Source organism: Scyliorhinus canicula, chromosome 22 (genome assembly GCF_902713615.1).
Source record: "Scyliorhinus canicula chromosome 22, sScyCan1.1, whole genome shotgun sequence".
Classification (NCBI taxonomy): domain Eukaryota; kingdom Metazoa; phylum Chordata; class Chondrichthyes; order Carcharhiniformes; family Scyliorhinidae; genus Scyliorhinus; species Scyliorhinus canicula.
The window spans coordinates 24,788,803-24,813,034 of NC_052167.1; the positions used below are offsets into that span (position 1 = coordinate 24,788,803).

At 50.3% G+C, this 24,232-nt stretch overlaps 1 protein-coding gene across 1 annotated transcript in view; it reads right to left on the reverse strand.

Annotated features, from left to right (window-relative positions):
- LOC119956178 (S-adenosylmethionine synthase-like) overlaps positions 1 to 24,232 on the reverse strand; it is a 47,203-nt gene that overhangs the window by 19,081 nt on the left and 3,890 nt on the right. The window contains exons 2-4 of the mRNA XM_038783105.1: positions 14,474 to 14,551; positions 7,860 to 7,982; positions 5,710 to 5,822 (exon numbers count right to left, since the gene is read on the reverse strand). Coding sequence (XP_038639033.1) covers positions 5,710 to 5,822; positions 7,860 to 7,982; positions 14,474 to 14,551 — 314 coding nt within the window. The remainder of the gene's footprint in view (positions 1 to 5,709; positions 5,823 to 7,859; positions 7,983 to 14,473; positions 14,552 to 24,232) is intronic.

A 24,232-nucleotide genomic window follows, 5' to 3' on the forward strand; every position in this document is an offset into this window, starting at 1 on the left:
CCACCATGCTGCCCTGGACCATATCAGACATGATCGAATGGCGGAGCAGACATGATGGGCCAAATGGCCTGATTTTGCTCATTTGTCTTATGGAGAGGCCGAAAAGCAAATCTTCTGAGAAGTCAAATTGCAAGAACTATATTGATATTGATTAACCTTAATGACCCAAATATTGAGATGATCTAAAGGCAAAGGAGTGGGAGATATTTTGTTGTGTTCAGGAGCACTTCCCTGACCAGTATGTTCTTAGTCCAACTTGGAAGGAGGCAATGTTGGATTTGGTGCTGATGAATGTAATAATACGATAAACTTTATTATTGTCACAAGTAAGCTTCCATTCACACTGCAATGCATTTACTGTGAAAATCCCCTAGTCGCCACACTCCAGCGCCTGTTTGGATGCACAAAGGAAGAATTCAGAATGTCCAATTCACCTAACAGCACGTCTTTTGGGATTTGTGGGGGGAGGCCGGAGCGCCCCGAGGAAACCCACGTCGACATGGCACAGGAGGTGACCCAGATGGGACTCGGGGTCGGGATCCTGGTGCTGTGAAGCAACAGTGCTGGCCACTGTGCTACCGTGCTGCTCGTAGACTAAGTGGACCTAATGTCTGTGGGAGACCAGCATGATATCAAGGTTTGGATTAGTAATGGAGAGGAGCAAGGAACAACCAAAAGAACTACTTCAATGGGCAGCATGGATATAGCATTGTGGAAAGCGCAACTGTTTCACAGCTCCAGGGACCCAGGTTCGATTCCGGCTTGGGTCACTGTCTGTGTGTGCGTGGGTTTCCTCCGGGTGCTCTGGTTTCCTCCCACAGTCCAAAGATGTGCAGGTTAGGTGGATTGGCCATGCTAAATTGCCCTTAGTGTCCAAAATTATCCTTAGTGTTGGGTGGGGTTACTGGGTTATGGGGATGGGGTGGAGGTGTTGACCTTGGGTAGGGTGCTCTTTCCAAGAGCCAGTGCAGACTCGATGGGCCGAATGGCCTCCTTCTGCACTGTAAATTCTATGAGAAATGCATTATACAGAATCGCACAATTTGAAATGTTTAAAAGGATCACAGGACACCCACTTACATATCAGTACTTTTACATTGGCCGGGCTCCATCTAGTGGCAGACGCTGGAAGGGACAAGTAGCAGCTGAAGTCCTGACCAGCTGCTACAGTGACCAACGTCTGCCATGTCATGGAGCCCAGGACATCAGTGTCAGTTCAGAGTGGAGCCAGGGGCGAAGCCAGCAGCCGTGGCTGGAGGAAAAAGAACAAAGAAAAGTACAGCACAGCAACAGGCCCTTCGGCCCTCCAAGCCTGGGCCCACCATGCTGTCCGTCTGAACTAAAATCTTCTACACTCCCGTGGTCCGTATCCCTCTATTCCCATCCTATTCATGTATTTGTCAAGATGCCCCTTAAACGTCACTATCGTCCCTGCTTCCACCATCACCTCCGGCAGCGAGTTCCAGGCACCCACTACCCTCTGTGTAAAAAACATCCCTCGCACATCTCCTCTAAAGCTTTCCCCTCGCACCTTAAACTTATGCCCCCTAGTAATTGACCCCTCTACCCTGGGAAAAAGCCTCTGACTATCCACTCTGTCTATGCCCCTCATAATTTTGTCGACCTCTATCAGGTCGCCCCTCAACCTCCGTTGTTCCAGTGAGAACAAACCAAGTTTATTCAACTTCTCCTCATAGCTAATGCCCTCCATACCAGGCAACATCCTGGTAAATCTCTTCTGCACCCTCTCTAAAGCCTCCACATCCTGCTGGTAGTGTGGCGACCAGAATTGAACATTATATTCCAAGTGTGGCCTAACTAAGCCACAACATGACCTGCCAATATTTATACTTAGTGCCCCGGCCAATGAAGGCAAACATGCCGCATGCCTTTTTGACTACCTTCTCCACCTGTGTTGCCCCTTTCAGTGATCTGTGGACCTGTACACCTAGATCTCTCTGACTGTCAATACTCTTGAGGGTTCTATCATTCACTGTATATTCCCTACCTGCATTAGACCTTCCAAAATGCATTACCTCACATTTGTCTGGATTAAACTCCATCTGCCATCTCTCCGCCCAAGTCTGTAAATGATCTAAATCCTGCTGTATCCTCTGACAGTCCTCATCGCTATCCACAATTCCACCTACCTTTGTGTCGTCTGCAAACTTACTAATCAGACCAGTTACATTTTCCTCCAAATCATTTATATATACTACGAACAGCAAAGGTCCCAACACTGATCCCTGCGGAACACCAGTAGTCAAAGCCCTCCAATCAGAAAAGCACCCTTCCATTGCTACTCTCTGCCTTCTATGACCTAGCCAGTTCTGTATCAACCTTGCCAGCTCACCCCTGATCCCGTGTGACTTCACCTTTTGTACCAGTCTGCCATGAGGGACCTTATCAAAGGCCTTACTGAAGTCCATATAGACAACATTCACTGCCCTGATGATCCATCAATCATCTTTTTGATCTCCTCGAAAAACTCTATCAAGTTAGTGAGACACGACCTCCCCTTCACAAAACCGTGCTGCCTCTCGCTAATACGTCCATTTGCTTCCAAATGGGAGTAGATCCTGTCTCGAAGAATTCTCTCCAGTAATTTCCCTACCACTGACGTAAGGCTCACTGGCCTGTCGTTCCCTGGATTATCCTTGCTATCCTTCTTAAACAAAGGAACAACATTGGCTATTCTCTAGTCCTCCGGGACATCACCTGAAGACAGCGAGGATCCAAAGATTTCTGTCAAGGCCTCAGCAATTTCCTCTCCAGCCTCCTTCAGTATTCTGGGGTTGATCCCATCAGGCCCTAGGGACTTATCTACCTCAATATTCTTCAAAACTCCAAACACCTCGTCTTTTAGGATCTCAATGTGACCCAGGCTATCTACACACCCTTCTCCAGACTCAACATCCACCAATTCCTTCCCCCGGGGACTAAGGTAAGAACAGAAGCGGGTAGGCAAGGAAGGAAAACAATGCAGTGACCAACACCACAGCAAAGAACAAAAATAGTACAGCACAGGAACAGGCCCTTCGGCCCTCCAAGCCTGTACCGGTCATGATATCACCCTTGGCCAAAACCCTCAGCACTTCCTAGTGCCGTATCCCTCTATACCCATCCTATCCATGTGTTTGTCCAGATGCCTTTTGAACGCCGTTAATGTATCTCCTTCCACAACCTCCCCTGGCAACGTGTTCCAGGCACTCACCACCCGCTGCGTAAAAACCCTGCCTCGCACATCTCCTCTAAACTTTGCCCCATGGACCTTAAACCTATGCCCCCTGGTGACTGACCCCCTCACTCTGGGAAAGAGTTCCTGCCCATCCACTCTATCCATGCCCCTCATAATCTTGTAGACCTCTATCAGGTCACCCCCTCAACCTCCGTCGTTCTAATGAAAACAGTGCGAGTCTATTCAGCCAATCTGCATAGATAACACCCTCCAGACCAGGCAACATCCTGGTCAATCTCTCCTGCACCCTCTCCAAAGCCTCCACATCCTTCTGGGTAGTGTGGAGACCAGGATTGTGCGCAATATTCCAAGTGCAGCCTGACCAAGGTTCATGTAGCATGATTTGCCAGTTATTATACTCGATGCCCCGTCCAATGAACCCACCTCTTCACTCACCTGAGGAAGGAGCAGTGCTCCGAAAGCTAGTGATTAGAAACAAACCTGTTGGACTTTAACCTGGTGTTGTAAGACTTCTTACTGTGCCCACCCCAGTCCAACACCGGCATCTCCGCATCCCGTCCAATGAAGGCAAACATTCCTGCAGAGGTGAAGCCGGCAGCGGGAGGAAGAGCGACTGACAGTGACGGCGGGAAGTGCCGGGGGAAAGGCGCAGTGAGTAGGCAGGGCACAGAAGAGGACGTCCATGGCAAACAACGGGAAATGAAACGGCATCACCGATGGATATGCTGATGATATTTACATAGAATTTACAGTGCAGAAGGAGGCCATTCGGCCCATCGAGTCTGCACCGGCTCTTGGAAAGAGCACCCCACTCAAGCACACACCTCCATCCTATCCCCACAACCCATTAACCCCACCCAACACGAAGGGCAATTTTGGACTCTAAGGAGCAATTTAACATGGCCAATCCACCTAACCTGCACATCTTTGGACTGTGGGAAGAAACCGGAGCACCCGGAGGAAACCCACGCACACACGGGGAGAACGTGCAGACTCCGCACAGACAGTGACCCAAGCTGGGAATCGAACCTGGGACTCTGGAGCTGTGAAGCAATTGTGCTAACCACTATGCTACCGTGTTGCCCCAAACGATGTGAAACGATGTCACATCACTCAATGTTAAGTGAGGACTTACTTTAGGTGGAGTACAGGCACTTATCAGCCATGATATACTTGACTGGTGACACAGGGTTGAGGGGCTGAATGGCCAGATCCAGTTCCTATGTCCACACGGCCCTTGCCCAGATTCCTAGTTCAGGGGTCACCAGCTATTACACAGAATTTGCTTTCAGCCCATGAAGTCTCCACAACAGCCTTCACCTCCAGCCTACTAACACATCCTCTCATTCCTTTCACCCTCATCTAACTTTCCCTCAAATATATCCAAGCCATTTACCTCCCACCACTCCAATCCCTCAGTATTCCCTGGGCTTGGGTGCTCCTTCAGGATTCTCCATTGGATTTATGAGGAATTACCCAATATTGATGGGCCCTAGTTTGAGGGCGTCCACTGGATTGGGAATTCCCGCTGGATTGGGAATGCCCACTGGATTGGGAATGCCAACTGGATTGGGAATTCCCGCTGGATTGGGAATGCCCGCTGGATTTGGAATGCCAACTGGATTGGGAATGCCCACTGGATTGGGAATTCCCGCTCGGTTGGGAATGCCCGCTGGATTTGGAATGCGAACTAGATTGGCGATGCCAACTGGGTTGGGAATGCCCACTGGATTGGGAATTCCCGCTGGATTGGGAATGCCAACTGGATTGGGAATTCCCGCTGGATTGGGGATGCCCACTGGATTTGGAATTCCCGCTGGATTGGGAATGCCCATTGGATTGGGAATGCCAACTGGATTGGGAATGCCAGCTGGATTGGGATTTCCCACTGGATTGGGGATGCCCGCTCGATTTGGAATGCCAACTGGATTTGGAATGCCAACTGGATTGGGGATGCCAACTAGGTTGGGGATGCCCACTGGATTGGGAATACCCATTGGATTGGGAATTCTCGCTGGATTGGGAATGCCAACTGGATTGGGAATTCCCGCTGGATTGGGAATGCCCGCTGGATTGGGAATGCCCACCTGATTGGGAATTCTCATTGGATTGGGAATGCCCACTGGATTGGGGATGCCCGCTGGATTGGGAATGCCCACTGGATTGGGAATTCCTGTTGGATTGGGAATGCCTGCTAGATTGGGGATGCCTGCTGGATTGGGAATGCCAACTGGATTAGGAATGCCCGTTGTATTGGGAATGCCCGCTGAATTGGGAATGCCCATTGGATTGGGAATGCCCACTGGATTGGGAATGCCCACTGGATTGGGAATGCCCATTGGATTGAGAATGCCCGCTGGATTGGGAATGCCTGCTGGATTGGGAATGCCCACTGGATTGGGAATGACCACTGGATTGGGAATGCCCACTGGATTGAGAATGCCCACTGGATTGAGATGGCCAGTGACCTCAGTCTAGCAGCCACTGAGTGGCAAAGCCTATGAATGCACCTGGTCTCCAGCCCCAATGTCGTCCTCGTGCCTGTCTAGATGGACTCCCTGTGCGATGTCTGGAGATTGCTGCTCCAAGGCAACCAGAACGTTGCAGGTCTTGTAGTCAAAACCTGCACACAGCAAAATGGAATCAGTCAGAGCCCAGTTTCACATACACACGTTCCACAGTGAAGTCTTCGGCATAATTCCCCAGAAAATGAGTTTTGCGGGGTGGTTCCAGCGGTGCATGGGTGTATTGCAATTCACCCACACTTAGCCAGTCTTTTTGGAGCTTGGGGGAGATTCTCCCTTTTTCTGGAATGGGGAATTAAAGATGCGGCCAGACCGGTTCCTCCGAGATTGCAGCGTCATTTCAAAGGGGTGCCCAGACCTCAGTGTCAAGTTGAATCCCCCCCCCCCACCACACCCACCCACAGACTTTGCGACCCTCACCTCCCTGCAGACACGAGCAACACCCCAAAACTTGACCCTGGTTGGGCAGCCGCCCACCCCCCCCTCCTCCCCCTCACATCAGTAAATATCTGGGTGACCTCCCCTCCCCCTCCATACCATACCGCCCAGGCATGGGGGTGACCCAGCTCCACCCCCATCACCCTTTCAGCCTCCCCCAATTGAGCCTCCCCCAACCATGCGCTTCTGCCAGCCCACCATTCATACCCCCCCCCCAGCTTTCAACCCCCACCCTTCGTGCCTCCCCTTCAAGCTGTCCCCCTCAAGCCCCCCATTTTTGCACCCCCTTAGTGCCACCTTTCACGCCCCCAGCTATGGCCTTCTCAGGCCCCGCCCCTTGGCAGTACCCCTTGGCACCCTGACAATGCCCCTGGCACCCCGGCACTGCCCAGTGCCCGCTGTCCCTGACCGCCCGGGGGCTCAAACGGCCCCTGAGTTCGTGTCAGCATCCGCTGGTCAGGAGCGCCATGATCGCCACAATGCACGTTTTCGGACTCTCCCGAAATAACGGGATCTACTCCGGCACAACGTGGCTGGAAACTCGCACCCTCCAAAATTTTGGAAGTTAAAGGATGAAATTGTAGCTTTCCCACTCGCTGGTCTAGTGACCAGAATGGTGCCTAGCATTCCAGAATACTACAGCAATGGAAACCTCATCAATGGTTAACCCGCTGATGCTTTGTTGAGAACGGTTCCATCTCGGAATGTTCATAAACTGGGAATAGAAATGAACGAACAAGACTCGAACGGGTCCTTGTGAAATCCCAAGATGTTAAACTATTGAAATTGAAGCCGATACCTCCTTTCATGAATGGACAGAATAATGGACACATTTTTCCATTCCAATGTTTACGTGGCACAAATGTCAGATTATTTGCCACGGATTATTGAACCAGGAAGATTTTTTGGGGTCACCTCTCCCCCCCCGGTATCATTGAGTGTGAGCAGGCTGCTGACTGGTATAAATTGTTGGGGAGGGAAGTGGTGTGATTGGAGTGAGGGTATGCTGGCATCAGTGAGTGCCATGAGCGTTGGGAAGGGCTGACGTTCTGTGGGTGAGTGCTACAGTTGGGCCATGGACATTGACAGTAACACGGTGGAACTGAGCTACACAGACTAGGAACTGTGAGGTGAATTATTGGACCTCATCTGAGATCACACCTGGGGAACACCCCCAGCCCGAATCTGTATCATAGAATCACAGTATTTACAGTGCAGAGGAGGCCATTCAGCCCATCAAGTCTGCACCGGCCCTTGGAAAGGGCACCCTATACAAGCTCACACCTCCACCCTATCACCGTAACCCAGTAACCTCACCCAAACTTTTTGGACACTAAGGGCAATTTATCATGGCCAATCCACCCAGCCTGCACATCTTTGGACTGTGGGTGGAAACCGGAGCACCCGGAGGAAACCCACGCAGACACGGGAATCAAACCTGCGACCCTGGAGCTGTGAAGCAACTGTGCTAACCGCCGTGCTACCGTGCTGCCTCAGTAAGAGTGACCCAGTAAACTGAAGATGCCTTGAGGTAGTTTGCACTGTGCTTAATCATTGAAGAAATTCAGTGTGGAATTATTTTGGAAAAATATTGAGTCATGAGAATTGAATTTGAGACTCTTCAATGAAGGTTCCTTCCTTGGGCAGATTGGTCTCCTAGTCGAAGTCAAGTTGGCATGAGGTGTTGTTTCACTGACCTTTAGTGGAATTGTCATATCCAATGTACTGTATTGTGTCCCTCACCACCTTCTGGTAATCAACAACCGCACGGGAGGTGATCTCCCCACATAACAGCACCATCCCGGTCTTGCAGACAGTCTCTGTGGGATGAAAGAGGCACAAGGCAATGAGCTCGGAGGCTGACATCGCAGACGCTGAGACATTTTGATTTGCTGAGCGTGATGTGGAAAGGTGTCAGCTCTGGGGATTTAAACACTTTAACTGGAGTCAGTATTAATTACAGTCACGTCAGGTAGAATATGGTTATATACAGGTTGTAGATTATACACAGAGAGATATATGGTTATATACAGCGTGAAGATTACATACAGAGATATAGACAGTTATATACAGAGTGAACGTTATATGTAGTTATATAGCGTTAGATACAGAGTGAAGGTTATATATAGTTATATAGCATTATATATAGAGTGAAGGTTATACGCGGAGTTATATAGGATTATATATAAAGTGAAGGTTATACACGGAGTTACATAGGATTATATACAGAGTGAAGGTTATATACGGAGTTATATCGGGTTATATACAGAGTGAAGGTTATATACGGAGTTATATCGGGTTATATACAGAGTGAAGGTTATATATGAATTTAGATAGGTTATATACTGAGTGAAGGTTAGACATGGAGTTATATACAGAGTGAAGGTTATACACAGTTATATAGGGTTATATGCAGTGAAGGTTATATATGGATTTATATAATGTTATATACAGTGAAGGATATATACGGAGTTATATACAGAGTGAAGGTTATATATGGTTATATACAGAGTGAAGGTTATACATGGAGATATATACAGAGTGAAGGTTATATAAGGAGTTATAAAGGGTTATATACAGTGAAAGTAATATATGGAGTTAAAAAAGGTTATGGAACATAGAACATAGAACAGTACAGCACAGAACAGGCCCTTCGGCCCTCGATGTTGTGCCGAACAATGATCACCCTACTTAAACCCACGTAACCCGTATACCCATAACCCAACAATTAACCTTACACTACGGGCAATTTAGCATGGCCAATCCACCTAACCCGCACATCTTTGGACTGTGGGAGGAAACCGGAGCACCCGGAGGAAACCCACGCACACAGGGGGAGGACGTGCAGACTCCACACAGACAGTGACCCAGCCGGGAATCGAACCTGGGACCCTGGAGCTGTGAAGCATTGATGCTAACCACCATGCTACCATATACAGAATGAAGGTTATATATGGAGTTATATAGGGTTATAGACAGAATGAAGGTTATATATGGAGTTATATAGGGTTTTAGGGAATAGATAGGATAGATGCGGGCAGGTTGTTTCCACTGGCGGGTGAAAGCAGAACTAGGGGACATAGCCTCAAAATAAGGGGAAGTAGATTTAGGACTGAGTTTAGGAGGAACTTCTTCATCCAAAGGGTTGTGAATCTATGGAATTCCTTGCCCAGTGAAGCAGTTGAGGCTCCTTCATTACATGTTTTTAAGGTAAAGATAGATAGTTTTTTGAAGAATAAAGGGATTAAGGGTTATAGTGTTCGGGCCGGAAAGTGGAGCTGAGTCCACAAAAGATCAGCCATGATCTCATTGAATGGCGGAGCAGGCTCGAGGGGCCAGATGGCCTACTCCTGCTCCTAGTTCTTATGTTCTTATGTTCTTATATACAATGAAAGTTATATATGGAGTAAAAAAGGGTTATATATAGAGTGAAGGTTATATATGGAGTTATATAGGGTTATAGACAGAATGAAGGTTATATATGGAGTTATATAGGGTTATATATAGAGTGATCTTTCTGCACTGTAAAATCTATGAAATCTATGAAGCTCCTACACTCCTTACAATATGCTCCAAAACCTCTTGCTGTTTTGATCCATCAGCTCAGTAAACACTCAGTATTCTGCTCAGTCGGAGAAAGATGACCATAAGTATATGTGAAATTGTGGGTTATTCTCCGGGATTGAGCAGAGTCTGTCCAATGCATTGTCGAAAGCCTTGAACTTGCAGAAAACAGGCACATGACACTGCAAAGTATTTATTTAGCTGTATGACCATAAGAAATAGGAATAGAATTGGGCCATTTGGCCCATCGAGTGTGCTCCACTATTCAATTACGGCTGATATGTTTCTGGTCATAGAATTTACAGTGCATAAGGAGGCCATTCGGCCCATCAAGTCTGCACCGGCTTTGGTGAAGGGCACCCTACCTAAGCCCCTCCCCCACCCTATCCCATTGACCCAGTAACCTCACCTAATCCTTGTTTTGGACACTAAGGGCAATTTAGCATGGCCGATCCACCAAACCTGACATCTTTGGACAGTGGGAGGAAGCTGGAGCACCCAGAGTAAACCCACGCAGACCCGGGGAGAAAGTGCAGACTCTGCGCAGACAGTGACCCAAGCCCAAGCCAGGAATTGAACCTGGGACCCTGGAGCTGTGAAGCAACGGTGCTAACCACTGTGCTACCCGGCCGCCCACTCTCATCTCCATTCTCCTGCCTTCTCCCCGTAACCTCTGATCCCCTTATTAATCAAGAACCTATCCATCTCTGTCTTAAAGACACTCAGTGATTTGGCCTCCACAGCCTTCTGCGGCAAAGAGTTCCACAGATTCACCACCCTCTGGCTGAAGAAATTCCTCCTAATCACAGTTTTAAAGGATCGTCCCTTCAGGCTGAGTCTGTGCCCTCGGGTTCCAGTTTCTCCCACCAGTGGAAACATCCTCACCACATCCACTTGACGTCATACATAAGAACGGAAGAGTAGGCCCATTCAATGAGAGGACGACTGATCTTCAACGACAGCTCCCTTCCTGCCCTATCGCCCGTATCCCTCAGTGTCTCAAAATCTCCCTCTCTCCGTAATCTCCTCCAACCCTCCGAGATCTCAGTGCTCCCTTAATTCTGGCCTCTCGTGCATCCTGGATTTTAATCGCTTCACCAAAGGGGCAGTGCCTTCAGTTGCCAAAGACCCGAAGTTCTGGAATGGCCCGGCTTTCCCACCCCGCTCGCCACTCTTCCTTTTGAGACATTCTGTATAATCTAGCTTCAGCACCCGATCATTGGGCTGGCTACCCCCTTCCTTTGTGGTGGAATTTTGTTCCGAAGTGTTGTCTCCGGTGGGAAAAGCAGAGGACAGCCCACCAGCTGCCCTGGCGGGTTTGGAACGCTTCGAGAGAAAAATAAGGAAGCCGTGGGCCGCACGGCAACGTGGCGACGGGGCGGAGTCTGAACGAACCCACCCACCAGCAACCTGGATCCTGGCACAACGATCTGAAAATGGAACAACGCCCACCACACCCCCCGCACCCCACAGCATGGACACAGGACCCCAGCCCCCCCCCAGGTAATCCCTCTACCCCACCCACCACAGACATGGAACCCCCTCCCCATGGGGACAGGATCTCCCACCTTCCCCGGGACTTACCCCTCCCCAGGAAATATAATAATGATAATCTTTTATTCTCACAAGTATGAGGGGGGCTCCCCGATGGAATCGGACCCCCTCCAGGGAACCAACCCCCATAGACAAGGAATCCCCCACCATAGACAGATCCCCCACCTTCCCCGAGTCTCCCCCCTCCACCCCCAGGGAAAATCCTCCCCCTCCCCCACAGAGATGGATCCCCCCCTCCCCCGTGTGAATCCCACCCTCGGGAACACACCAGTTCCCCAGGAAACCCCCCCCCCCCTCCACAGACATGGGACCACCCCCCCTCTCCGGGTACCACCCATGGACACGTCCATTTCTCCCCCCCCCCGCCCCCCCCCCCCCCCCCCCCCTGCCCCCGGCAGGTAAACTAGCCCCCACCCCGACCCTCATTGATGGAAGGCCAACCCCTGGGACGGCCCCCTTACCCGTGCGGGCCCCCCCCCCCAGCACAATCCATTCGATGGGGGTCGCCGTTTGTCAAGACCTGTTTTAAACCCTGCTGACCTGACGCCGAGCTGGGGGAGTGGGGTGGAGGGAAAATCTCCACGTGGGGGGAGTGATACAGTAGGGGGAGGGGGGGGCTAATGATAATGCAAATGTATACGAATAGGGTTCCAACCTTTCCTGGTGGGAACCGCATTACATCGTTGGCAGGGGCGTGCGGACAATGCCGTGGGAAATCCGACCTGTACATTCTTCACCCACTCTGGTGAAAACATTGGAGGGAAATCCCCCCTGGTCCCCATGGGGTGCTTTTTCACAATAAAGGTGCGATACAAATGCAAGTTGTTCTGATTGGTGAAATTCCGCAGCATCTTTGTTTCGCTACTTTCGAATTTGTTACGTCACCAATCACGTTGCTCAATGGTAATTGCATTCCCGAATCCCCTACATTCTATTAACAATGACCAATCCCATTCCCTAACCCCAGGATCCTACCTCTGCCATTCTCTCAGATCCAGGGCAGGCTTCGTGATGGCTTTGTTAAAGTTTAGAAGACGCTAACGGTTACAGATCATCTCGACTGAAGGAAACTGATTTGAATCTAATAATAATAATCTTTTATTGTCACAAGTATGACCTTACCATGAAAAGCCCCTAGTCGCCACATTCCGGCGCCTGTTCGGGGAGGCCAATACGGGAATTGAACCCGCGCTGCTGGCCTTGTTCTGCAATATAAACCAGCTGTCTAGCCCACTGAGTTAAACCGACCCATAGATGAGAGAAGCTAAATAATGTCAGGCAAAGATGGCGAGTGTGGGAAACCGGGTGCCCGGGAAAGTATTGCGTATCTAAGAGGCCAGAAAGATGCCTGGCCTCTCACCCAATGCCTTTGTCATGTACTGTTGAGGTACAGCCTCCAGTCTCATCCTTGAATATTCTTAACGCCCCGGCCTCTACAGCTCTCTGCGGTAAAGAATTCCACAGATTCACTCCCCTCTGAGAGAAGAAATTCCTCCTTATCTCTGTCTTAAATTGGCGACTCCCTCACTCTGAGATGATGCCCTCTGGTCCTAGACTCTCCCCCAATTGGATACAACCTCTCAGTATTTACCATGTCAAACCCCCTGTGAATCCTGTCTGTCTCAATAAGGTCGCCTCTCATTCTTCTAAACTCCAATGAGCACAGGCCCAACCTACTCAACCTCTTCTCTTAAGAAAATCCCTCCATACCCGGGATCGACCTAGTGAACCTTCTCTGGACGGCCTCCAGTGCCAGTCTATCTTTCCTTAGATAACGGGACTAAAACAGTTCATATTCCAGGTGTCATTTAACTAGTGCCTTGTATTGTTTTTGCAGGACATCCCTATTTTTATACTCCATTCTCATTGAAATAAGGGCCTTGTCTGGCTGAACTTGCAAGCTAACGGTTTGTGATTTATGCACATCGACCCCCAACTCTCTCAGTACTGCAGCTTTCTGCAGTCTTTCTCCATTTAAATATTATTCAGCTCCTTTATTCTTCCTACCAAAGTGCACAACTTCACATTTACATTCCATCCCATCTGCCAAGTGTTTGCCCACTCGCCGAACCTGTCACAAGATTTCCTTATTTTTATACTCCATTCCCCGGTAATAAAGGCCAATGTTCCATGTGCCTTCCCGACATGAAACATCCAAATCCTCATTCCCAGAAATACACAAAGTAGCCAGAGAAAGTCCATTCAGCCCAAAAGGCCTATGCTGAGTCTATGCTGCAAGCGAGCCTCTTCCGACAATACTTCATCCCATCTATCAACATGTCTATCTGCTCTTGTCTTCCGCATGGGCTTCTACTTCAACACATCGCCGCTATTTACTTCATCAGCCCCTCCATCAGCCCCTCCATCAGTCGCCCCCATTAGCTTCCCCATCAGCCCCTTCATCAGCTCCTCCATCAGCCCCTTCATCAGCCCCTTCATCAGCCACCCCTCCATCAGCTTCCCCATCAGCCCCTCCCTTAGCCACCCCCCATCAGCTTCCCCATCAGCCCCTCCATCAGCCCCTTCATCAGCCCCTCCATCAGCTCCTCCATCAGCCCGTCCATCAGCCACCCCCATCAGCTTCTCCATCAGCCCCTCCCTTAGCCACCCCCCATCAGCTTCCCCATCAGCCCCTCCATCAGCCCCTCCATCAGCCCCTTCATCAGCCCCTTCACCAGCCACCCCCATCAGCCTGTCCATCCGCCCCTCCATCAGCCACCCCTCCATCAGCTTCCCCATCAGCCCCTCCATTAGCTACCCCCCATCAGCCCCTCCATCAGCCCCTCCATCAGCCACCTCTTGTGTTCGTGAGTTCCCCATAGTCTTCGCTCTCTGGGAAAAGACATTTCTCCTGAGTTCCTGACTGGATTTATATGTGGCTCTCATATATTCACCGCCCTGAGCTTTGGGCTGCCAAACAAGTGGTAGTATCTCTTCTATGTTGAACCCCATCAACATCCTTCAGAATTTGAAGGACTTCTATTCAGTCACCCCCCTCCCCACCACGCCGGGCCCCAGCTCCCCCAGCCTTGTCTTCTGTCGAGAATAGAATATTTAACCTCTTTTTTTGCGGAATTGTAGTTTCATACCCTCGCTCTAATTTGGAATTCATCCCAATACCTTCCTGGGTCAAACAGCCAAGTGTCTGACGTCATGAGGTTCCGCTCACCTGATAATGACACAGTTCACTCACCACATGCAACCTTGGCATCAGGGTCCTGCTTGAGATGGGCATCCAACACAGCATCACTGATCTGATCACAGATTTTATCTAAGGCGAAGAAGAAGATATTGACATCAGTGGCAACCTGAATTTCATCGAATTCTTACAGTGCGGAAGGAAGCCATTCGGCCCATTGAGACTGTACCGAAGACTCAGAAAGAGCACCCTATCTAGACACAAGCCCTCACACCATTCCCGAAATTTAGAAAGCTCACCTAATCTTTTGGAAACCAAGGTGCAATTTCTCATGGCCAGTCCACCTAACCTGTTCACGTTTGGACTGTGGGAGGAAACAGGAGCACTCGGAGGAAACCCACGCAGGCATGGGGAGAACGTGCAAACTCCGCACAGAGAATCACTCAAGGCCGGGAATCGCACCCGGGTCCCTGGCGCTGTGAAGCAGCAGTGCTAACCACTGCGCTGCCGTGCTGCCCATTTGTCGAAGTGGCTTCAACAACGGAATGTCCTGACGGTCTGGAACACGGACAGACACGGAGGCAGGGGGTAGAGGCTCACGGTGAGAGTGACCGATTTAGAAATGAGAGGAAAAGAGGTAGGCTGGGGTGGGTCTGCAGAACAATATCACACCCGGCGTAACCGTAGCCCGGTGAACCGGCACATCTGAACATCTCAGGCCCCGTGTACCTAGTGTAGGCAGTTGCCGGACGCTCAGTTCATGCATCAATGAAGGGGCTGATGGCTGTAGGGAGTGGAGGTAATTGGGGGGAAACGTACTGACAACGGGGTGTTTAACATGACAAAGACTCAAGTGAATCAGGGAGTATTGAGGAACTTTCCATCAGCAGGTTAAAGGGATCACTTTAAAAGATCCCTCAGAGAAATGGGAGAAACATTATTCGACCCAGCAAACACTAACATCATCGCTCTCTAGCTGTACAACATCAACATATTTTGCCGGGGGGAGGTAGGCATGACCCTATCTGACAGAAGCCAGGGTACACGCCAGTTTCCTGTGGCCACATGATCACTGAACGATCAAACCGACCTACCCAGAAGGAAAAAAACAGTAAGAGGAAAATAAGAATACAAGCCCGAACTGGTCTTGCATACTTCAAAATAGAACACCAGTAAAAACTAGAAAGAAGAACACTGGTCTGAACTGTTTTTTCCTATTGGGTAAAGGGAGGAGGACATCCATTGTCTGATAGGACTGAGTGGAGCTGGGTGGATAAAAGCTTGATGAAAGCAATGGGGTACTTTACAGGATGAATGAGCACATTTTGCTGTCAATGTTAGATATAGAAACACTAAGAGGCAAAGACAGATCCATATGGTTTGTCCCCTCATATGGACGTATTGCTCTTAGCTTCCCCCTTCCCGAGCTGCATATATTGCCTGCCACACAGATCCAATTACCTCCCCAAGTAGACACTGTTCAAATGTCTACCAAATTCAACCCAAGCCTGTTCTGTACCTGGGTGGAGTGGGTAATGTTAGGGATGGAGCAGCAACTGGAAAGGTTTCCCCTTGCCGAGATGTGTGCACAAAAATGACCTTAGGGCCAAAACTGCTGCCTGACTGGATGAGATAACGCAGTAAGGCTGGGAAAGTTACTTTTGAAGACTTGAGATATCTACACTGGTGGTTCTGTTAGGATTCCAATGTGGACAAAAGTGTTGCTGAATGACATAATTCCACTTGTTTCGATGACATAACTCTCCTTGTTTCAATGACATAACTCCCCTTGTCCAATGACATAACTCTCCCTGTCCAATGACATAACTCTCCCTGTCCAATGACATAACTCTCCCTGTCCAATGACATAACTCTCCCTGTCCAATGACATAACTCCCCCTGTCCAATGACATAACTCCCCTTGTTTCAATGACATAACTCCCCTTGTTTCAATGACATAACCCCCTTTGGGGCAGCAGGGTAGCATGGTGGTTAGCATAAATGCTTCACAGCTCCAGGGTCCCAGGTTCGATTCCTGGCTGGGTCACTGTCTGTGTGGAGTCTGCATGTCCTCCCCCTGTGTGCGTGGGTTTCCTCCGGGTGCTCCGGTTTCCTCCCACAGTCCAAAGATGTGCGGGTTAGGTGGATTGGCCATGCTAAATTGCCCGTAGTGTCCTAATAAAAGTAAGGTTAAGGGGGGGTTGTTGGGTTACGGGTATAGGGTGGATACGTGGGTTTGAGTAGGGTGATCATGGCTCGGCACAACATTGAGGGCCGAAGGGCCTGTTCTGTGCTGTACTGTTCTATGTTCTATGTTCGTTTCAATGACACAACTCCCCTTGTCCAATGACATAATTCCCCTTGTCTCAATGACATAACTCCCCTTGTTTCAATGACATAACTCTCCTTGTCCAATGACATAATTCCCCTTGTTTCAATGACATAACTCCCCTTGTTTCAATGACATAACTCCCCTTGTTTCAATGACATAACTCCCCTTGTTTCAATGACATAACTCCCCTTGTTTCAATGACATAACTCCCCTTGTTTCAATGCGATAACTCTCCTTGTCCAATGACATAACTCTCCTTGTCCAATGACATAACTCCCCTTGTTTCAATGACATAACTCCCCTTGTTTCAATGACATAACTCCCCTTGTTTCAATGACATAACTCCCCTTGTTTCAATGCAATAACTCCCCTTGTTTCAATGACATACCTCCCTTTGTTTCAATTACATAACACCCTTTAACTCAATGACATAACTCTCTTTGTGTCAATGGCATCCCTCTGAATGAGGGGCTTGGGGGGGCGGCGGCCAGAATAGGCAGCATGGTGGGTATCGGCCTGAATGGGGGGAACTGAGGAAGTGGGGTATGACCTGATTGGGGGAGGGGGTGAGGCCTTCAGCAAGACCATAGCGAGATGTTGCCACTTCCTGGACTTATAGAAATGTTGTCACTTCCGGTCTCTATATGGATATTGCCACTTCCTGTCGCTATATAGATGTTGTAATTTCCTGCCCCTATATAGATGTTGCCACTTCCTGTCGCTATATAGATGTTGTAATTTCCTGCCCCTATATAGATGTTGCCACTTCCTGTCCCTATATAGATGTTGTTACTTGGTATTGCTAACTCCTGTCTCCAAATAGGTTTTGCCACTTCCTGTTCCTGTATAGATGTTGCTGCATCCTGTTCCTATACAGATGTTGCTACTTCCTGTCCCTATATAGATGTTGTCACTTCCAGTTCCTATACAGATGTTGTTTGTATAGGGTAGCACAGTGGTTAGCACAGTTGCCTCACAGTGTCAGAGTCCCAGGTTCAATTCCTGGCTTGGGTGACTGTCTGTGCGGAGTCTGCATGATCCCCCCGTGCCTACGTGGGTTTCCTCCGGGTGCTCCGGTTTCCTCCCACCGTCCAAGATGTGCAGGTTAGGTTGATTGGCCATGATAAAATGGCCCTTAGTGTACAAAAAAGGTTGGGTGGGGTTAGTGGGTTACGTGGATAGGGTGGAGGTGTGGGCTTAGGTAGCACGCTCTTTCCAAGGGCCGGGCAGTCTTGATGGGCTGAATGGTCTCCTTCTGCTCTGTAAATTCTATGATTCCATGACTGTCACTTCCTGTCCCTACGTAGACGTTGCTACCTCCTGTTCCTTTTTAATGTTACCACTTCCTGTCCCTATATAGATGTTACCACTTCCCGTCCTTATATAAATGTTGCTACTTCCTGTCCCTATATGGATGTTGTCACTTCCTGTCCCTATATGGATATTGTCACTTCCTGTCCCTATATGGATGTTGTCACTTCCTGTTCCTATAATAATATTGCTACTTACTGTCCCTATAATAATATTGCTACTTCCTGTCTCTATATAGATATTGCAATTTCCTGTCTGTATATAGATGTTGCTACTTCCTGTCCCTATACAGATGTTGCTACTTCCTGTCCCTATATGAAAAAATGAAATGAAAATCGCTTATTGTCACGAGTAGGGCTTCAGTGAAGTTACTGTGAAAAGCCCCTAGTCGCCACATTCTGGCACCTGTTCGGGGAGGCTGTTACGGGAATGAGATGTTAACCTCCTGTCCCTGTATAGATATTGCCATTTCCTGTCTATATATATATGTTGCCACTTCCTGTCCCTGTACAGATGTTGCTTCTTCCTGTCCCTATGTAGAAGTTGTCCTTTCCTGTCCCGATTTAGATGTTGCTTCTTCATGTCCCTACATAGATGTCTCCACTTCCTGTCCATTATCAGAGAATCCTTACAATGCAGAATGATACCATTCAGCCCATCGCATCTGCACTGACCCTTTGAAAGAACACCCTACCTAGGCAAATCTCCTGACCTATCCCCGCAACCCCACCCAATATGTGGACCCTAAGGGACAATTTAGTGTGGCCAATCCACCTACGCTGCATATCTTTGGATTGTAGGAGGAAACCAAAGCTCCCAGAGGAAATCCACGCAGACCCGGGAGGAACGTGCAGACTCCTCACTGTCACCTGATGCCGGAATCGAACCCGGGTCCCTGGAGCCGTGAGACAGCAGTGCTGACCACTGTGCCGCCCTAAAGGACATGTTCCCTATTATTCTCAGACATAAGCTATCTGTATGAGAATACTCATCAGGAAGATTAGGCAGTCCAGGGACTGTTTACTGGGTTGATCCCCGGGGTGGAGGGTTTCTCTTCTGAAGAGAGGCTGAGTATCATAGGACCACAGAATCCCTACAGTGCGGAAGGAGGCCACTCGGCCCATCAAGTCTGCACAGACATTCTGATGCTGTCATTCCTGTCCCCTATATAAATGTTGCCACTTCCTGCCCCTATATAAATGTTGCCACTTCCTGTCCCTATATAAATGTTGCCACTTCCTGTCCCTATATAAATGTTGCCACTTCCTTTCCCTTATATAGATGTTGTCACTTCCTGTCCCCAGTACAGATGTTGCCACTTCTTGTCCCATAGATGTTGCCACTTCCTGTCCTTATATAGATGTTGCCACTTCCTGTCCCCAGTACAGATGTTGCCACTTCTTGTCCCATAGATGTTGCCACTTCCTGTCCTTATATAGATGTTGCCACTTCCTGTCCCTATATAAATGTTGCTACTTCCTGTCCCTATATAAATATTGCCACTTCCTGTCCCCTGTATAGATGTTGCCACTTCCTGTCCCTATATAAATGTTGCCACTTCCTGTCCCTATATAAATATTGCCACTTCCTGTCCCTGTATAGATGTTGCCACTTCTTGACCCTATATAAATGTTGCCACTTCCTGTGCCTATATAGATGTTGCCACTTCCTGTCCCTACATATATGCTGCCACTTCCTGTCCACTGTATAGATGTTGTCATTTCCTGTCCCAACACAGATGTTGCCACTTTCTGTCCCTATGTAGATGTTGCCACTTCCTGTCCCTATATAGATGTTGCTATTTCCTGTCCCCATACAGATGTTGCCACTTCCTGTCCCCATACAGATGTTGCCACTTCCTGTCCCTATATAGATGTTGTCACTTCCTGTCCCTAAAAAGATGTTGCTACTTCCTGTCCCTATATAGATATTGCCACTTCCTGTAACTTAGATGGATGTTGTCACTTCCTGTCCATGTATAGATGTTGCTACTTCCTGTCCCTATATAGATGTTGTTACTTCCTGTCCGTGTATAGCTGTTGCCGCTTCCTGTCCCTAGATAAATGCTTTCACTTCCTGTCTCTATAGAGATGTTGTCACATCCTGTCTGTGGTAATATGATTTGCATACCTGTCTGCCATTGGGGCAGAACACCGGCTTACCATTGGCCCTGGTCGGTCATGTGCCTCTCGACCGATTGGTCGAGAGGCTGAGTTAACCACGCCTCCATTGCCGAGGTATAAATAGTCAAACGCCCGGCGGTCGTCCATTTTATTGTAGACGACCACAGGGCTATGTTCTAGTTTATTAAAGCCTGACTTTTGTAAAGCAACTCGTCTCTTGTACAATTGATGGCCCATCAATTTAATAAACTACAACTTTGAAGATGGAGTTCCGGTTCAAGCCCGAATGCCTCCGCATCAGCTCGCAAACTCCGAACTCTGCAGAACTTTTCCAACTCTGGCTGACTTGCCTCGAAGGGTTCCTAGCATCTACAACCACCCCCCCCCCCACTCCTCCACTCCAGCGTGGGTATCGACGCCTACGCAATAATCAAAGAAGAAAAAGATTATGATGAAGCTATACTAAAGCTAAAGGGACAATTCATTAAACCTGTCAACAAGGTATCCGCCCGACATCTGCTGGCCACCAGACGGCAGCTCCCCGGTGAGTCACTGAACCAATTTTACCAGGCCCTCGCTACCCTGGGGAGGAATTGCTCCTGCGTTGCAGTCTCATCTACGGAGCACATGGAACTACTGATCAGAGACGCTTACGTGGCTGTGATGCAGTCCCCCGCTATCCGCCAGCGGATGCTAGAGAGAGACGACCTCAGCTTAACTGAGACACTGACACTCTCCTCCTCCCTGGAGGTCGCCGATCAAAATGCCCGCGCCTATTTCCCCAGCCAGGCCTCCTGGCACGCTTCCCAACCACCATCCGCTGCTCCCGACTTCCCTCAGGCCTGTACCGCGGAACTCCCCCGGGCCCCGGCACCCGACCTGCACGTCTCTCCGGGCCCTCCCGGTCCCTTCCTACCCGCCGCGCGAATCTTCTCCCACCGACCCCGGGCCCTCGCGCCTGGCCTGCGCGCCTCACCGCCCCCGCTCGCATCCGCTCCACTCGGCTCGCCGGCACCGCTAGCCCTGCCCCCAGCGACCACGAGGGCCCCACGGGCGCTGCCATCTTGGGACGCCGACTCCACGTGCAGGTCCTGGGCGCTGCCATCTTGGGATCCTGACTCGATGTGCGGATCCTGGCCACCGCCTTCCGGGACTGGCACGCAAGGTTCTTCCAGCATCGACTCGGACGGTGACGACGGATACGGTTTTTCTCACCGGCTCGCGGCCATTCAGCTCGACCAGTCACGTCCATGCACGCTCGCCAAAACAACAACGCTGATCCACTTCAACGGCCACTAAACGGGCTGCCTGCTGGACTCCGGGAGCACGGAAAGCTTCGTTCACCCTGACACGGTAAGACGCTGCGCGCTCCCTGTCCATCCGGTAGAACACAAAATCGGGTTAGCCTCAGGTTCGCACTCCGTCCACATCACCGGGTGCTGCATCGCGGACCTCACGGTCCAAGGGAAGGTTTTTAAAAATTATAAATTCTTTATCCTCCCTGACCTTTGCGCACCGGCACACCTAGGACTGGACTTCCAGTGCAACCTGCAGAGCTTGACCTTTCAATTCGGCGGCCCTATACCCCCCTCACTGCCTGCAGCCTCGCGTCCCTCAAAGTGGACCCCCCCTCCTTGTTTGCTAATCTCACCCCCGATTGCAAACCTGTCATCGAGGCCAACAACAGTCCCTGGCGAGCCCAAGTGCTGGTGGTCCGGACTGGGGAGAAAAACCGGATGGTCATCGACTATAGCCAGACCATCAACCGGTTTACGCAACTGGACGCGTATCCTCTCCCCCGTATTTCCACCATGGTAAACGGAATCGCGAAATACAAGGTCTTCTCCACGGTGGACCTTAAGTCCGCTTATCACCAGCTCCCCATCCGCGCGAGTGACCGCAGATACACCGCGTTTGAGGCAGATGGGCACCTCTACCACTTCCTTAGGGTTCCATTTGGTGTCACAAATGGGGTCTCGGTCTTCCAACGGGAGATGAACCGAATGGTCGACAAGTACGGATTACGGGCTACCTTCCCGTATCTTGATAATGTCACCATCTGCGGCCACGACCAGCAGGACCATGACGCCAACCTCCAGCAATTCCTCCAAACCGCAAAACTCCTTAACCTCACGTACAATAAGGATAAATGCGTGTTCAGCACCGACTGTCTAGCCATCCTCGGCTACGTAGTGCGTAACGGAGTGATAGGCCCCGACCCGAACGCATGCGCCCCCTGATGGAACTCCCTCTCCCCAATACCCCCAAATCCCTCAAACGCTGCCTGGGGTTTTTCGCATACTACGCCCAATGGGTTCCCAACTACGCTGCCAAGGCCCGTCCCCTCATTCAAACCACGACCTTCCCGCCGTCGTCAGAGGCCTGCCAGGCCTTTAGCCGCATCAAAGCGGTCATCGCAAAGGCCACGATGCGCGCCATCGACGAGTCCCTCCCCTTCCAGGTCGAGAGCGACGCATCAGAAGTTGCTCTGGCGGCCACCCTGAACCAAGCGGGCAGACCCGTGGCCTTCTTCTCCAGAACTCTCCAGGCTTCCGAACTCCGCAACCCCTCTGTGGAAAAGGAAGCCCAGGCCATAGTCGAAGTGGTGCGACATTGGAGGCACTATTTGGCCGGCAGAAGGTTTACCCTCCTCACAGACCAACGGTCAGTAGCCTTCATGTTTGATAATGCACAAAGGGGCAAGATCAAGAATGACAAGATCTTACGGTGGCAGATCGAGTTGTCCACGTACAACTATGATATCTTGTATCGGCCTGGGAAGCTCAATGAGCCTCCTGATGCCCTGTCCCGCGGTACCTGTGCCAGCGCGCAGATAGACCGCCTCCGCTCCCTCCACGTGGACCTCTGCCATCCAGGGGTGACCCGCCTCTACCATTTCATTAAGGCCCGCAACCTGCCTTTCTCCATCGAGGAAGTCAGGACAGTAACCCATGACTGCCACATCTGCGCAGAGTGCAAACCGCACTTCTACCGCCCCGAGCGCGCACACCTGATCAAAGCATCCCGCCCCTTCGAACGTCTCAGCATTGACTTCAAGGGGCCCCTTCCCTCTAACAACCGCAACATTTACTTCCTGGCGGTAATTGACGAATTCTCCCGCTTCCCCTTCGCCATTCCCTGCCCCGACATGACCACATCGACCGTCATTAAGGCACTCCTCTCCGTCTTCTCCCTGTTCGGCTACCCCACGTACATTCACAGCGATTGGGGGTCCTCCTTTATGAGCGACGAGCTGCGTCAATTCCTGCTCAACAGGGGCATTGCCTCTAGCAGGACGACCAGCTATAACCCCCGGGGTAACGGACAGGTCGAGCGGGAGAATGGTACCATCTGGAAGACCATACTACTGGCCCTCCGGTCCAGAGATCTCCCTATTTCCCGATGGCAAGAGGTAATCCCCGATGCCCTACATTCTATCCGCTCACTCCTCTGTACCGCAACTAATCAGACACCTCATGAACGTCTTCTTGTTTTCCCCAGGAAGTCATCCTCCGGATCCCCTCTCCCGACGTGGCTGGTCAACCCCGGACCCATCTTGCTCCGGAAGCATGTGCGGGTGCACAAGTCCGACCCGTTAGTGGAACAAGTCCAGTTACTCCACGCTAACCCGCAGTACGCGTATGTGGAGTACCCCGACGGTCGACAGGACACGGTCTCCCTCCGGGACCTGGCACCCACCGGCGTGCGGCCTTCCCCCCCTTCACCAGAGACCCCCCCTGTTTTTCCCCCCAGCGCCACACTCAGGTTCCCACTTCCCCATCCATGGCGTCTCCACAGCCAGCTCGGGTGACGGAGACTGTTCAAGGACCATCGCTCCCGGACTCCAGGACGTCAGCGGAACCACCACCACCGGCCGATCTGACGTCAACTCCTCCACTGCGGTGGTCTGCCAGAACGTCACGGGCCACAAAAAGACTGATCGAATCGTTCTAAATTTCGACAGCTCCATGGACTTTTGTGTACATACCGCTTCTTGTCTGGGCCAGTGGGAAGCCCCCAAATTCGATAAAAGAAAGGAGAGAAAAA